A 15,857-nucleotide genomic window follows, 5' to 3' on the forward strand; every position below is an offset into this window, starting at 1 on the left:
GCCCTGGTCAGAGCCTTGTTCCTCCCAGGCATCTCCAAGGGTGGGACTGAAGAACTCTGTCATTTGAAGGAATAGCTTGTTATGGTTTTCAATTTGTGACTTTTCTTGAAATCTAGAGCAATAATAGTCTTTATATATACATACATATGAGCTTTCCATGTGGCTCAGTGGTAAAGAATCTGCCTGCCTAGCAGAAGACACGGGTTCAATTCCTGGGTCAGGAAGATCCCCTGGAGGACGGAATGGCAACGCACTCCAGTATTCTTGCCTGGGAAATCCTGTGGGCAGAGAAACCTGGCAGCCTACAGTCCATGGGGTTGTAAAGAGTCAGACATGAGTGAGCAACTGAGCCTGCACCCATGTCTAAAAAGAACAGTGAGAGAGACAGAATGGATGTTTCCCCTGGCCCCTGCCAACCTCATCTTCATTACAGTCTTAGTTGCATCTGAAGATTGACTTTTGGAATTGAGCTCTTGACAGGTGGCAGACAGCCTGGACCTAGCGGTGCATGAGTGGGGAGGGCACCTGTGAGATGAGAGTGGGGAGGCAGGGATGGGGGAAGCTGGCAGGTGAGCTGGAGGGCCACTCCTTGCCTTGGCTAAAGCTGGCTGTCTTCCTGATCACATTGGTATGGGTGAGGGACAGAGGGCCTAGTCTGCTGATTTTCCAGGATAAACCAGACAAGAGAATTTGTACCTGCAAACTCAATTTCCAGATATTAGCTCAATATTTTAGAACACCAGACAAACAAAACAGAATAGCCCTGAAGGCCATAATAGCCCACGGCCTGCCAGTTTGCAAACTCTGGTCCAGGCTTTTTCCTGTTACATGAGGTTTTGTTCCCAGGATATAGACTTGGTTTATTGAAGGGAGCAGAGTCTGTTGTCTGGGACAGTTAGGGTCACTTGGAATTTGTTGTGCATTCAACTTAATAATAATCAAAATGAGTGCCATTCTCAGAGTGGGATCGTGTTACAAAGAGAGTCAGCACAAATGGTGACATACTGTTACCATTGATGAAAATGGGAAGCTGCTATGGAATTTGTGTGTGAGAGATTTTCATGTTTTACCCTTCGAATAAGGACCCTGTGCGTGCCAACAGTGCTGGGGTGGCCATCAGGAGGCCAGCACATCCTTCTTATGCCTCTGACACTTGGTTGACCAATAGACCATTTTAAGTTACAATTCGGCGATGTTAAATACATTCACGATGTGCCACCATCACACTTCCAGAACTTTTGCATCTTCTGAAGCAGAAACTCTGCATGTCAACCAACAAGTCCCCAGCTGTCTCCTCCCAGCCTTGGGTAACTTCTGTTCTGCTTTCTGTCTCCATGAAGTCGACTGTTTAATGTAGTCAATACCAGTTGAATCAGGCAGTATTTGCTCTTTTGTGTTTGGAGACAGTAAAGATATTACTTTTATAGTGTAGTGCTTACAACCTTAACAAAATTGAAACAGGTGCAACTAAACCTTTAGTGTAATCAGATAGAAACCAGTGGGCTGTGTGTTCCATTGGGGAATAAAAGAGAAAAGTTAAAGGTTAAAGAAGACAGAAAAGTTGGCAGTAGGAAAGTGATTGTCATTCAGTCGCTAAGTTGTGTCCGCTCTTTGCAACACAACCCCATGGACTGCTGCATGCCAGGCTTCTCTGTACTCTGCTATCTCCCCGAGTTTGCTCAAATTTATGTCCACTGAGTGGATGATGCTATCTAACCATCTGATCCTCACATACGTAGGGGTGAATTTTCTAGGTCAAATGATGTCTTTGTTTATCTTTTTGAGGAACTTCCAGACTATTTTCCAAAATGACTGCACAACTCATATTTTCACCTTCATATAAGGGTTCTGATTTCTCCACATCCACAAAAACATTTGTTATTTTCTGTCTTTTTGATTATAGCCATCTTGGTGGGTGTGAGACCCATAGATTAATTAGAAGTGAGTTGTTAGTTCTCTAAGTTTAGAGATTTTTAAAATTTTCCATATTTTACTGATTTCCATTTTGACTCCATTGTGATCAAAGAATATATTCTATATTATTTCAGTTCTTTTAAATTTAATTTTTTTGACGTTTGTTTTCATGTCCCAGGAAATGTTCTGTCTTGGTATATGTTCTGTGGATTCTTGGAAAGAATGTGTATCTGCTGTTATTGGTTGATCTTCTATAGCAGTGGTCTAAAATCCTTTTGGCACTAGGGACCAATTTCCTGGAAGACAATTTTTCCACAGACTGAGGATAGGGGGATGGTTTTGGGATGATTCAAGCTCATTACATTTATTGTGCATTTTATTTCTAGTGTTATTACATCAGCTCCACCTCAGATCATCAGGTATTAGATCCCAGAGGTTGGAGACCTCCGTTCTATAGAATTAGATCCTGTTGGCTGTTGATCTAGCAATTATTGAGAGAGGAGGTACTGAAGTTATTAACTATAATTATGTATTTGCCTATTTCTCCCTTCAGTTCCATCAGTTTTTGTCTCATATGTTTTATAGTTCTGTGGTTTGGTGCATATGCATTTGGACTTCCCATATTTTCTTGGTGGATTGATCCTTTTTATAATTATCCAATGTCCCTCCCTGTCTCTGGGAAATTTCTTTGCTCCGAAGCTTACTTTATTGGGTATTAGCCAAGCCCATTTTCTTTTGATCTTTTGATTAATATTTTTATGATGTATTCCCCGGTGGATCATACTGTAAAGAATCTGCCTGCAATGCAGGGGACCTGGGTTTAGTCTTTGGTTTGGGAAGATCCCCTGGAGGAGATGACAACCCACTCCAGTATTCTTGCCTAGAGAATCCCATGGACAGAGGAGTCTGGTGGGCTACAGTCCACGGGGTTGCAGAGTTGTATACAACTGGGCGACTAACACTTAAGGATGTAACTCTTTCCATTCGTTAATTTTCAACCTGCCTACACCACTGCATATGAAGTACAAGTTTTTTAAAGACAACATATGGCTAGGTCATGCTTTTTATTATATTCTGCTAATAGCTATCTTTTAATTGATGCCTTTAGACAACCTACATATTTTGGTAACTATTGGTGTATCTGTGGTGTTTGAGGTTTAAAAAATCTGTCACTTTTTATTTGCTCTCTGTTCTTCGTTTCTCTGTTTTCTTTTTCTGTCTTCCTGTGGGTTACTTGACACTTTTTGGGACTCCATTTCCATCTATCGATAGTGTTTTTGAGCTTTGTATAGCTTTTTTTTTTTAGTGATTCCTCCAAGTATTATATCATATATTGATATATATACATATATATGTATATCTACAAAATGTATATGCATATAACTTATAACAGCTTACTGTTGTTGTCACTTACCACTGTGAGTGTAGAAACCTTTCCCCCTGAATGTTTTTTTTTTTACTTTCCCCACTTAGTCATCTTAAACATTTTCTCTATATACATTGAGAACCACATCAAATGGTGTTGTAATTTTGGCTTCAGTGGCCAAGCTGAATTTAGAAAATTCAAGGGGAGAAAGAAAACGTATTGAATTTGCTTGTATTTTTACTCTTTCCACTCTCTTTTCTTAATCCTTGATGTTCCAAAATTCCATCACTTTCCATTTTGAGGATTTCCTTTAGCCATTATTTTAGGGCAGGTCTGCTGGCAACACATTTTCTTAGTTTTTTTTCAAATGAGAATGTTTTGATTTCTTTTTCATTACCAAAGGCTGGTCTCACTGGATATAGAATTGTGGGTTGGCATTTATTTTTTAACACTGTGCCTCTTCCTGATTGCCTGCACAATTTTCAAAGAGAAATCTGCTCATATTCTGTTTTCTCACCTATAGATAAGGTGTCCTTTCACTATCTACTATCAAGATTTTTTTTCTTCTATATTTTCAGAAGTTTCAGTATAGTTTCTCTGGATGTGCATTTCTTTGGGTTTCTCCTGTGTGGGTCTCACTCATCTTGATTCTGTAGGTTTATATTTTGTGCCCTGGGTTCCCTGGTGGCTGCCTGCAATGTGGGAGAATCTGCCTGCAATGTGGGAGAGCTGGGTTGGATCCCTTAGTCGGGAAGATCCCCTGGAGGAGGGCCTGGCAACCCACTCCAGTATTCTTGCCTGGAAAATCCCCATGGACAAAGGAACCTAGTGGACTACAGTCCATGGGGTCACAAAGAGTCAGACACAGCTGGGTGACTAAGCGCACATATTTTGGTCCAAATTTTGGAAGGTCTCAGCCATTATTTCTTGAGTAGTTTTCCACTCCGATCCTTTTCCTTTTCTCTTTCTGAAACTCTGATGACATGAATGTTGGATCTTTTGCTACAGTTTTACAGGTCTCTCACGTCCTGTCTAAGTCTGTTTTCTTACTGTCATTCAGATTGGTTAATTTTTCTCATTGGATCTTCTAGTTTATTAATTCTTTCCTGTTTATTAATTTATCCTTCCAGTTGACTAATAATCTGCTTTTGAGCCGATACAATTGAATTTTTAAAAATTTCAATTGTTGTATTCTTCAATTCTAAAATCTCCATAGGATTTTTCTTTGTATCATGTATTTCTCTACTCAAGTTTTAAATTTCTTTTCTCAGGCTTCCCATTTTAAAAATTTGTTTCAGGTGTGATTGTCGTTGCTCATTCAACATTTTTATCATGGCAGTATTAACATTTCTGTCAGATGAATCTAACATCTTTGTCATTATGATGGTGGTATCTTTTTTAAAATTATTATTATTCAGCTTGCCATCTTCTTGGTTCCTGGTATGATGAGTGATTTCCTGTTGGAACACAGACATTTGGGGTATTATGAGACCAAAGGTCTTATTTATACCTTTTGTTTTAGATGGCTTCTTATGGCACCACTCTGGTGAGGGTAGGATGGGGAAGGGCTGCCTTATCATTACTGCCAGGTAGGCGTGGATTTTCAAGTTCCCCACTTCATTTCCATTGCCCACTGAGGGTCTGCTCATTACTGCTTCAGGGCCATGGGAGTCCCTGGTCCTCACTAGGTCTACACAGATTCTATTTATTTTTAGAGTTAAATTCTCTTACTTGGTCTTTGTCCATTAGAATTATCATGCAGTCATAGCAGCTTGTTGATGTGTCTGATCAAAATGGTATTTACTATTTTCTCACTGTTTCTATTGCATGTTGCATTTTATTTTAAAAATGTATATTTGATTGCTATGTGAATTAAGATACCTACATAGGGACACTTTTTTGACCCTATGGACTATATAGCCCACCAGGCTCCTTTGCCCATGGGATTTCCCAGGCAAGAATACTGAAGTGAGTTGCCATTTCCTTCTCCAGGGGATCTTCCCAACCCAGGGACCAAACCTGCGTCTCCTGAGTCTCCTGCATTGGCAGGCAGATTCTTTACCACTGTGCCACCTGGGAAGCCCCCATAATTCCTGTGTAACCCAAATTTTGTCCCTATGTTTTCCTGAACAGGATTCCATCTGTATCACAAGCTTCCCACCATAGTGCCTGAGAGCTGCCTGCTCATCATGGTGGGACTTCTGCTGGGGGGGATTATCTTTGGAGTGGATGAGAAGTCCCCACCGGCCATGAAGACTGATGTGTTTTTCTTGTACCTCCTCCCACCCATCGTGCTGGATGCGGGCTATTTCATGCCCACCCGCCCGTTCTTTGAGAACATTGGCACCATCTTCTGGTACGCTGTGGTTGGCACGCTCTGGAATTCCATTGGCATTGGGGTGTCGCTGTTCGGGATCTGCCAGATCGAAGCCTTTGGCCTGAGTGACATCTCTCTGCTCCAGAATCTTCTCTTCGGCAGCTTAATCTCGGCCGTGGACCCTGTGGCCGTGCTTGCTGTCTTTGAGAACATCCACGTCAACGAGCAACTCTACATCCTGGTCTTTGGAGAGTCCCTGTTGAATGATGCCGTGACAGTGGTGAGTAGCGAGCTCACGCGGTGTCGCTCCACCAGGCGGGGCCCCACCTACCAGCCCTGTGCACAGAGCGGCCGTCCGAATGGTCCCCAGCCCCAGCGCTGGCAAGGGCCCCTCGCTTGGTTCCACACTCTGCTCTCACTGTCTTAAAATTCTCAACACCTTTATTATTTGTTATTTGTTCATGGACTTCCCTGGTGGCTCAGTGGTAAGGAATCTGCATGCCAACGCAGGAGACACAGGTTTGATCCCTGGGTCAGGAAGATCCCCTGGAGGAGGGAATGGCAACCCACTCCAGCACTCTTGCCTGGAGAATCCCATGAACAGAGGATCCTGGTGGGCTGCAGTCCGTGGGGTCTCAAAGAGTTGGACACGACTGAGTGACTAAACAACAATAGCAACAACAGCAATTTATTCATGATTATATAAGGGCACCTCATCTTCATTTGCTCTGATCACGCCAGCTGTGTGGCTCATCCTGTTTGCACAGCTTTGCTGCTGCCAGAGGAGCTTCACTGTGACTATAACCTGTGTATCCTGGGGGTTTCTCACTGTGGAGGTTTCACCATCAGTGGTCTTTGATCATAAGTCAAAGGACTCAAGAGTGGGTAGCCATTCTCTTCTCCAGAGGATCTTCCCGACCCAAGGACTGGACCTGGGTCTCCTGCATCACAGGAGGATTCTTTACCATCTGAGCCACAGGGAAGCCTGTGACGTGTGTAGTACAAGTGAAATGATCAAGCCTGCTGAGTGCCGTTCTCCATCTGGGGATGCTGCGTTTTTTATTTCCTGATTTGAAGCAAAGTTTTCATTACCCAGCTCACTTCCTATTCCTACTCAGCCAGCAGACTTTGGGTCCTCATTTTTCTGTAGGTGGGTATTAATTCAGAAAATGCAAATTGTTTTTAATTCTCACTAATGGACGCATAATTCGAGTCAGAGGCTCTTAGGAGCTTAATGCGAGCAGAACTGACCTGCTTCCCGAGCTCAGGCAAGGAGCCTCTCTCCTCACCCACGCAGCTGCCCGGAGCTCCTCCACCAGTCAGGGACATTCGGGTGACCTTGGCTATGTTAACCAGTCAGCGAGTGTTGGTGCTGCTGTCTTATGTTATCCAGGCTTCTGTAGCAGTGATGGTGATAGGATCATAGTCAGTAACCTTTTGTGAATGTATATCTTGTGCCCAGAGTTTTTATAAAAAACTATGAAATAGGTATAGGTATAGGTATAGCAGCCTATGAAATAGGTATTCTTCCCATTTTGCAGATAGGAAAATTGAGGGAAATAGTAAGTAAAGTGTATTTGAGTAACTTAAATAGTTTATTTTACCCCCTCTGTTAGTTCCTATCCTTGAAATGATGTTCTTGATTTGATTAAAAGTTCAGATAGATTACAAGGGGAAAAAAAATCAGTTCCTTTCAGTTTTATTGTGTATGTGAAACTTAAGAGTACCTGGAAAGAGTCCCTCTATCTGAGTTGGAGATGGGGTTCTTTAAATAATATCTTCTCCTGTATGTTTGAGCTTCCCAGCTGGTGGAGTGGCCAGAAATCCTCCAGCAACGCAGGAGACACAGGTTCCATCCCTGGGTTGGCAAGATCCTCTGAAGAAGGAAATGAAAACCAGTTGCCTGGGAAACCCCATGAGCAGAGGAGCCTGGTGGGCTACAGTCCATGGGGTCGCAAAGAGCTGGACATGACTGAGCACACACACACACACACACACACACACACACACACAATATTTAGTATCCTGTGTGTAGGTCACGGGCCATCGGCTCTTCAAAGACAGGTTACTGTGATCAGCTTCAGAAGCAAAGTGAGACTATCTTTTTAATAATTCAGTTAAAGTTTACAATAATACAACATCCAAAATAAAAGTTAACATAGAAACCAACATTGTTCTCTGTTAGTCTGTATTCACACCCTTGACCTGAATAAAATATCACCTTTAAGGATATTCGTTAACTCTGTGTGAATATTATTATGTAAAAATAATTTTCTGATAAGGAAACCCCATTTTTAGAATGTTGTTAGTTGCTAAGTTGTGTCTGATGCTTTCGACCCAGTGACTGCGGCATACCAGGCTTCCCGGTATCTCACTGTCTCCCGGAGTTTGCTCAGATTCATGTCCATTGAGTTGGTGATGCTATCTAACCATCTCATCATTTTTAGAATAGCTGAGAGCTATTTTGAGACAGTGAAGTCACCTCATTCAAGTAACAAAATCCACTTCATTTATTCCATTATTCATTAATAGTGGTTAGTCATTCACTCACCAGTATTACATTTTAAGTGGGAAACTGCCCTAATGATGAAGATGTTTTATAACTCATTCCAGTTTCTGGAGGCATCACGTTTTCCGTGCTGACTGATGTTCGATGTATATACTGTTACCAGGAAGACTGGAAATTTTAGTTGAGAATCTTGGTTCTATTTAGTGTATAGAAAACCTCACCAAGAGATAACAGTATCCTGATGCATTGCTTTTAGGAATAGGGTAACATCATCAGGTCTGTTTCAGGATGACCTGCCATTTCTTTACACGGCTGCCCCTTCTCTTCTGAGATTTCTCATTCAGTCACCTCACTGGTTCAGTCTTGGAGTGTATCAAGAATCAGACCTCATGGAGTGCCAGGCTGGGCTCCCTGTGTTATTCAGCAGCTTCCCATTAGCTTTCTATTTTACACATGATAGTGATACATATCTATACTACTTTCTCCCTCTCCTTCCCCCGCTGTGTCCACAAGTACGTTCTCTACATCTCCATTCTTTCCCTGTAAGTAGATTCATCAATACCATTTTTCTAGAGTCTATAAATATATGTTAATATGATCTAGAGGAGTGGGGTTGGGGGAAGGAAGGGAGGCTGAAGTGGGAGGTGATATATGTATAATTATGGCTAATTTGCGTTGTTCTATTGTAGAAACCATCACAGCATTGTAAAGCAGTTTTCTTCCAATTAAATAAATTAAAAAAAAAAAAAGAATCAGATCTCACACAGATACAGAGAACGGATTTCTGGATACAGCGGGAGAAGAAGGTGGGCTGGCTGAATTAACCAGGTGTTAGGAACAATTAGAAAATTATGTACAAAACTACAATTTTGCTTCCCAGTCAGGTATCCTTAAAGAATTGAGGAAGAGATGTTGGGGGCTTTCCAGGTGGCTCAATAGTAGAGAACCCAGCTGCTAATGCAGGAGATGTGGGTTCAATCTCTGGGTGGGAAAGATCCTCTGGAGCAGGAAATGGCAACCCACTCCAGTATTCTTGCCTTGGAAATCCAATGGACAGAGAAGCCTGGTGGGCTACATTCCATGAGATCACAAAGAGTCTGACTGAGCACAAGGACTGAATCAAAACAGATCATATCAATTGTTAATATATACAAGTATTTTGAAAATAATAACAATGAATAGAAACATTTGAAAGTACCCAGTTTTCACATTAGCCCATTTCAGAATTGAGCAAACAGGCACTCTTGGCTTTTCAGTTTTCTAAAAATACAGTTGTCAAGTTGAGGTCAGCTTTGCACGGACAAGCTAGAGACATAATTGTAGCCACGTATGTAATATGTATACATATACTCTGTATAAATTATAGCTTCAAAAGCACCTTTCTGTGTAGATTCCCTTGTGGTAAAATGAAAAGATTTAACTGGAATGAACTCACCATGGGGTTATGGCTGGTTGTACCTAAAAGAATTTTATCTCGTGCTGATCGCTAGGTATCAGGTTCAGTGTACAACAGGCAGGAGGTTATGGAAAGCTCTCTTGTTGTCAAGGTAACATCTCTACCTAAGATCCTTTCTCCTAATGTGGCCCAGCATCTGAGGAAGTTGAATGATCAAATGGGAGCTTCTGCCAGCTTGCTAAAAGTGGAGAGCCTGTGACTCAGCCATACCCTTTGCAAAACCTACAGGGATATGAAACACAGAATATGCATTTGATAGCATGATGGATGGAGCTGCCAGGATAATGGCTTGGGGAAGTTTAGGGTGTATGCCAGTGAGTTGATCCTTAGGAATGAGTACCTGACTTCCTTTGGAGACATCATTGGTTTATGGATGGGGTGGGGTGGGAAGATGAGATAGAAAGAGGAGAAGTCACAAGTTCTTTGCACAAGGAATTTCTCATTCCTCAGAGGAAATGAGGTCAGCATTCAAGAGGTAGCGCCAACAACACAGGAAGCTCCGTCCCCAGATGCTGAATGGTTTGGGGGATTACCTGTGTTGCAGGAGGGCAGAGGGAAGGACGATTTGCCAGGGCTGTCGGAGTCCAGAAAGGCCAGAGGAGAACAGCAGCTTCAGCTGAGCCGTGGAAGACAGATAAAGTTTCCCCTGGTTTGCAGGCTGGGTTTCTGCCAAGAGAAGCCAGGGGCAGGGGTGCATAATTACAGTGTGCTTTGTGGAGCAGTAACGAGACCCTGTCCTAGACTGCAGGTGTTATAATGCATTTTTTAAAAATGCATCAGGTGGGGACTTCCCTGTTGGTCCAGTGGTTAAGATTCCATGCTTCCAATGCAGGGGGCACAAGTTCAATACCTGGTTAGGGAACTAAGATCCCATGGTGCAGACAAAAATAGAAATGCATCAGGCATATTCAGCCTTCTTCCCAGAGTCAGACAGCCAACGATTTTAAATTGGAGAGTGCGGAATGGAACATGCTCAGTCGTGTCCGATTCTTTGCAACTCCATGGGCTGTAGCCCAGCAGGCCCCTCTGTCCGTGGGATTCTCCAGAAAAGAATACTGGAGTGGGTTGCAATTTCCTTCTCCAGCTGATCTTCCTGACCCAGGGAGCTAACTCAGGTCTGCAGCATTGCAGGCGGATTCTTTACCATCTGAGCCACCAGGGAAACCTGAGAAATGGAATAGCAGTATTTAAAGAAAGTGAGTCTTGTGGTGGCTCCAGGAAGCACTACACAAATGAGTGACGCGGTTTGCTGGTGCAGGCTGGCAGCAGGGCAGAGGAAGCCATGGCACCTGGGAACAGACCCCAGAGCCTGAGTGGCCCGGGGACTGTCCATGCAGAGCTGGCAACTGGGAAACCTGTCCCTCACCCCGGGCAGCAGGTGACCGTCACCTTCTGGCCTGGTTGTTTAGAAGCAATGGATAAATATAGGGCACCTCTGATCCACTCTCAGGAAGCAATCGTGGTGTGTTGATGCGGATGAAATCTGATGTGTGTGTCTCTGGGTGACAGTAGGAAGCAGCAAGACTTGAAGCCAGTTCCTTCCTGGAAAAGAATAATCTTCCAGGATATTTAAGTCCTTGGGTTTGTAAGTTGCTTATTTCTTCTCGTGTGTGCATGCTTGGCTGCTCAGTTGTATCTGACTCTTTGCAACACCATGGGCTGGTAGCCCGCCAGGCTCCTCTGTCCATGGGATTTCCCAGGCAAGAATAGTGGGGTGGGTTGCCATTTCCTTCTCCAGGGATCTTCCCAGATCAGGGATAGAATCTGTGTTTCCTACATTGGCAGGTGGATTCTTTACCACTGAGCCACCAGGGAAATCCCTATGATTGCATAGGAAAGAGGAAAAGTTCCCTGAAACCTGTAAAGTGTAGGCTATAAAGGACCTTAAATGAGGAGAAAAAGAGTGAAATGGCTATTTGCTGGGATACACTCTGATTAGAAGAGTCTCTGCCTCATTCTCGTGGTTAAAGTTCAAGAACTGACCCAGAGGTGGGATACCTGGATTCTGGTATTGCCTGTGGTATTTCGAGTGCCTGTGGATGAGTGGATTTAATTTTGAGTTTCTCAGAAACCCAGGGAAGGTGTCACATGGACTGTACCCTTAAGGTCTTTGTCCCCATGTCCCATCAGCCAACTTTCCTGGAGATTCTGGCTGAAAACATCACAATGAAAGGAAGCAGATGATGTGCCTGTCTGTATGTCACTTGCTGGTTTCGTGAAAAAAAAAAAAAAAAAAAAAGTTTAGGAGTGAGGCATTGCTTCCAGTGTCATGTGCTCAGTGGTCCTTAGAAACATGTTTGAAAACAGGTGTGAATGCCTGTTATTTTGGAATAATTAAACTATGTAAAAGACTATAGATTTTTCAGAAACTGAGCCCAGTGTAGTCTCATCACGTCGGAAGGACAGATATGTATGAAGTTACAGCAGACACACACACACACACACACGTACAGTGGTTGCTGCCTCTTTAAGAAAACCTGATCAGGTCTTATATTTCAAGAGAGGTGCGTGTGTGGGCGGGGCAGGGAGGCAGGGACCAAGTGAGGACCTCAGTGACAGGGGAGGAGGATGTCTTCAGGGCAGAGACCACTATGGACGGGCAGACCGATCCCACGAGGGGGCCTTGAAAGTTCACTAAATTCACAGCTGACACCAACAAGCTTTCTCTTATTGAGCATTGGGAACGCAAGCAAGGCATGTTGAAGGGTAACCAAGTCTTTTTAAAATAATCTTTTAGGGTCTAAATAAGCAGGGTGACAATATTTATAACGCTGGGCTGGAAGAAGCACAAGCTGGAATCCAGATTGCCAGGAGAAATATCAATAACCTCAGATATGCAGATGATACCACCCTTAAGGCAGAAAGTGAAGAGGAACTAAAAAGCCTCTTGATGACAGTGCAAGAGGAGAGTGAAAAAGTTGGCTTAAAGCTCAACATTCAGAAAACTAAGATCATGGCATCTGGTCCCATCACTTCATGGGAAATAGGTGGGGAAACATTGGAAACAGTGACTGACTCTGTTTTTTGGGGCTCCAAAATCACTGCAGATGGTGATTGCAGCCATGAAATTAAAAGACGCTTACTCCTTGGAAGGAAAGTTATGACCAACCTAGACAGCATATTAAAAAGCAGAGACATCACTTTGCCAACAAAGGTCCATCTAGTCAAGGCTATGGTTTTTCCACTGGTCATGTATGGATGTGAGAGTTGGACTGTGAGGAAAGCTGAGCATTGAAGAATTGATGCTTTTGAACTGTGGTGTTGGAGAAGACTCTTGACAGTCCTTTGGACTGCGAGGAGATCCAACTAGTCCATCCTAAAGGAGATCAGTCCTGAGTGTTCATTGGAAGGACTGATGTTGAAGCTGAAAATCTGTACTTTGGCCACCTGATGCAAAGAGTTGACTCATTGGAAAAGACCCTGATGCTGGGAGGGATTGAGGGCAGGAAGAGAAGGGGATGACAGAGGATGAGATGGCTGGATGGCATCACCAGCTCGATGGACATGGGTTTGAGTAATCTCTAGGAGTTGGTGATAGACAGGGAGGCCTGGTGTGCTGTGGTTCATGGGGTCTCAGAGTCGGACATGACTGAGAGACTGAACTGAACTGAACTGAGGGTCTAAAAAATGATGTTTTAGGAGTAAGTCATGTAAATAATTTTGAAGTCTCCTCTCTCTCACGTCTAGAAATAGATTTCCTGATGACACACTTTCATCAACACTTTTTGTTTAAAGCTATTGAATGCCCGGGTTTCCCAGGTGGCTCCGTGGTAAAGAATCCACCTGCCAATGCAGGAAATGTGGGTTTGATCCCTGGGACAGGAATAGTCCCTGGAGAAAGAAATGGCAACCCACTCCTGTATGCTTGCCTGGAGAATTCCATGGGCAGAGGAGCCTGGTGGGCTACAGTCAGTCTGTGGGGTCACAGAGTGGGACATGACTTAGCAACTAAACACAACAATTAAATGTACTGTTAAAATGTGAGATAAAGAGATGCCCAGTCGCTCCCACTCATCATGCACTTTGGAGCACAGAAGACATGGCCTTATTAGGAGGCAGGTGTGTTTCTGGGGCTGCGTGGATGATGGGGAAGTTGGCAGGTCCTGATGTCCCTCTGCGTCTCCCACAGGTCCTGTACAACCTGTTCAAGTCTTTCTGCCAGATGAAGACCATCGAGACCGTTGACGTGTTTGCTGGCATCGCGAACTTCTTCGTTGTGGGGATTGGTGGGGTGCTGATCGGCATCTTCCTGGGCTTTATAGCGGCGTTTACCACGCGCTTCACACACAACATCCGTGTGATCGAGCCACTCTTCGTCTTCCTGTATAGTTACTTGTCCTACATCACGGCCGAGATGTTCCATCTCTCAGGCATCATGGCGTAAGTATTTGACTCATCCACATGATGGCATTTCATGGAATTCATGAGTTTCAAGCTGTGTGTGTTTCATGTTATGTGAAAAGAGTAGATGTTCTTGAATTCTTTTAAGAAAAAATTAAAAGTAGATTTTGCTTACTCTTTGCTTCAAAGAAATGAAAGTATGGGTCACCCAGATTTGTACTAAAGTGATCCAGTGCTCACATGGAACAGTACTTGCAAGTGACCTCTCGGGTCTGATGAAATACAATGAGAAAGTGTTGGGGTGGATGGTGAGGCACCAAGAATTTTCTGAGTTTGATGACCATTTAGTGTTGCCCAGGTCAGCTTACTCCAACAAGGTTGTTTTCCAAGCTGAGTCTGGAGTTCTGCAGTTGCTTCTGTATATTCATTTGAACAACATTAGTAGTAGAAAACCTTCACTCTGTATGATATATTCAATTTGAGGTTGTAACTTTACATCATTCAAAGCAAAACGCAATGAATAAGGCACACCATCATGGCCTTTGAGCTGAAAGAAGTATGGTTATAAAACAAGAGTGGATAGTTAGTTATCCACTATCCACTAGTTAGTGTATCTCTCACTAACTGATTCAGAAGGATGTTCTCAAAAAGCTCTACAAGTAGCTGAAGAATGGTTACATTTGGGTCCAATGTTAGCTTATTAGGAGTGTCACTTTGACAGAGTTTACTTGTTGGGTGTGGGTGTTTTGCAGCCTCCAAAAATAAGCCTATTATATTATGGTCATAACTTGTAGAGGGCCAGTGAGAAATGCTTTGTAATAGAATGCCTTTAAAGGTTTTAATTTTGATGAATATTTATTTATAGCTTAACACATGCCAGAATCTCTACTGGGGTCTGCTATCCATGTTTAGGGTTTGTGTTGTCAACATGGGTCTAGTTCTTCTTGGAGTTTTCTTTTGCAGTCTGATTTCAGTGATGCTTTGAATATGGACTGTTTATTTTCTGCCCATATCACCACTTTTGTAGCAGAAGCAGTGAGGTTTGTCTCTCTCCACAAGGAGAGTGGAACCCTCTGTAATGAAAGCCATGCATTAGGAAGTTGTGTGATGTTCTGTATCCCAGGGAACCTAAATAAAGCACCAAACTAATCCAGTCTGACCCAGTAATGAAAGGGGCAGCGTCTTCCTGGTGGCTATTCATATCATTTGTATGACCTCCAGTGTCTTCACTGTTCTTTGACTCGTGTCATTGAAACTGTCCGATCAGCAGTGACAAGGTCTCTGCAAAGATTACGGGGCTGGGACTTTGCATCTAATTTCCCAGCAGTGTTCTTACAATGATTGGTGTAAGAACCTTGCATATATTTTGACCCTTGTTGTTGTTTAGTCGCTCAGTCCTGTCTGACTCTATTCCAACCTCATGGACCATAACCCACCAGGCTCCTCTGTCCATGGGATTCTCCAGGCAAGCATACTAGAATGGTTGCTGTTTCCTTCTCCAGGGCATATTCCCAGCCCAGGGATCGAACCTGCATCTCCTGCAATGGCAGGTGGGTCGTTTACTACTGACCTAGCAGGGAAGCCCTCATTTTGACCCTGGGCATATGTAAAAGTTCTAGAACATCCACGGAGCTATCTGAATATGCTTGTCAACTTTCCTGATGTTCAAAGCAGCAAATGGTATGGGAAGATCCTGAGTGTGAGGGGGGACAGGTGAAGTGCTAATAGGGGCAGAGTCCTGGTACATCTCTGCTTAGCCATGTCTGGGCTGGAGTTCACAGAACTCAGAAGGCTGGTGATGCCCCAGGTACCTGACCTTCTGCGAAGGTGGGATCAGTGCTTTACTTGCTCTGGGAACTAGGATCTTAGGGACAAATTAGGGCCACATCACACTTCCCAAGTGTTCAGGAGAGTTTTATATTCAGACACTAAGAGTAAGTTTCTTGTTTTCTAA

At 43.4% G+C, this 15,857-nt stretch overlaps 1 protein-coding gene across 2 annotated transcripts in view; it reads left to right on the top strand.

Moving 5' to 3' along the window:
• Nucleotides 1-15,857, top strand: part of SLC9A2 (solute carrier family 9 member A2) — an 88,149-nt gene that overhangs the window by 20,373 nt on the left and 51,919 nt on the right. For both annotated transcript variants that reach the window (XM_020874893.2, XM_070475608.1), the window contains 2 exons: nucleotides 5,414-5,877; nucleotides 13,692-13,942. In XM_020874893.2, the coding sequence (XP_020730552.1) occupies nucleotides 5,414-5,877; nucleotides 13,692-13,942 (715 nt within the window). The remainder of the gene's footprint in view (nucleotides 1-5,413; nucleotides 5,878-13,691; nucleotides 13,943-15,857) is intronic.

This window comes from Odocoileus virginianus, chromosome 2, assembly GCF_023699985.2.
Source record: "Odocoileus virginianus isolate 20LAN1187 ecotype Illinois chromosome 2, Ovbor_1.2, whole genome shotgun sequence".
In the NCBI taxonomy this organism is placed as follows: domain Eukaryota; kingdom Metazoa; phylum Chordata; class Mammalia; order Artiodactyla; family Cervidae; genus Odocoileus; species Odocoileus virginianus.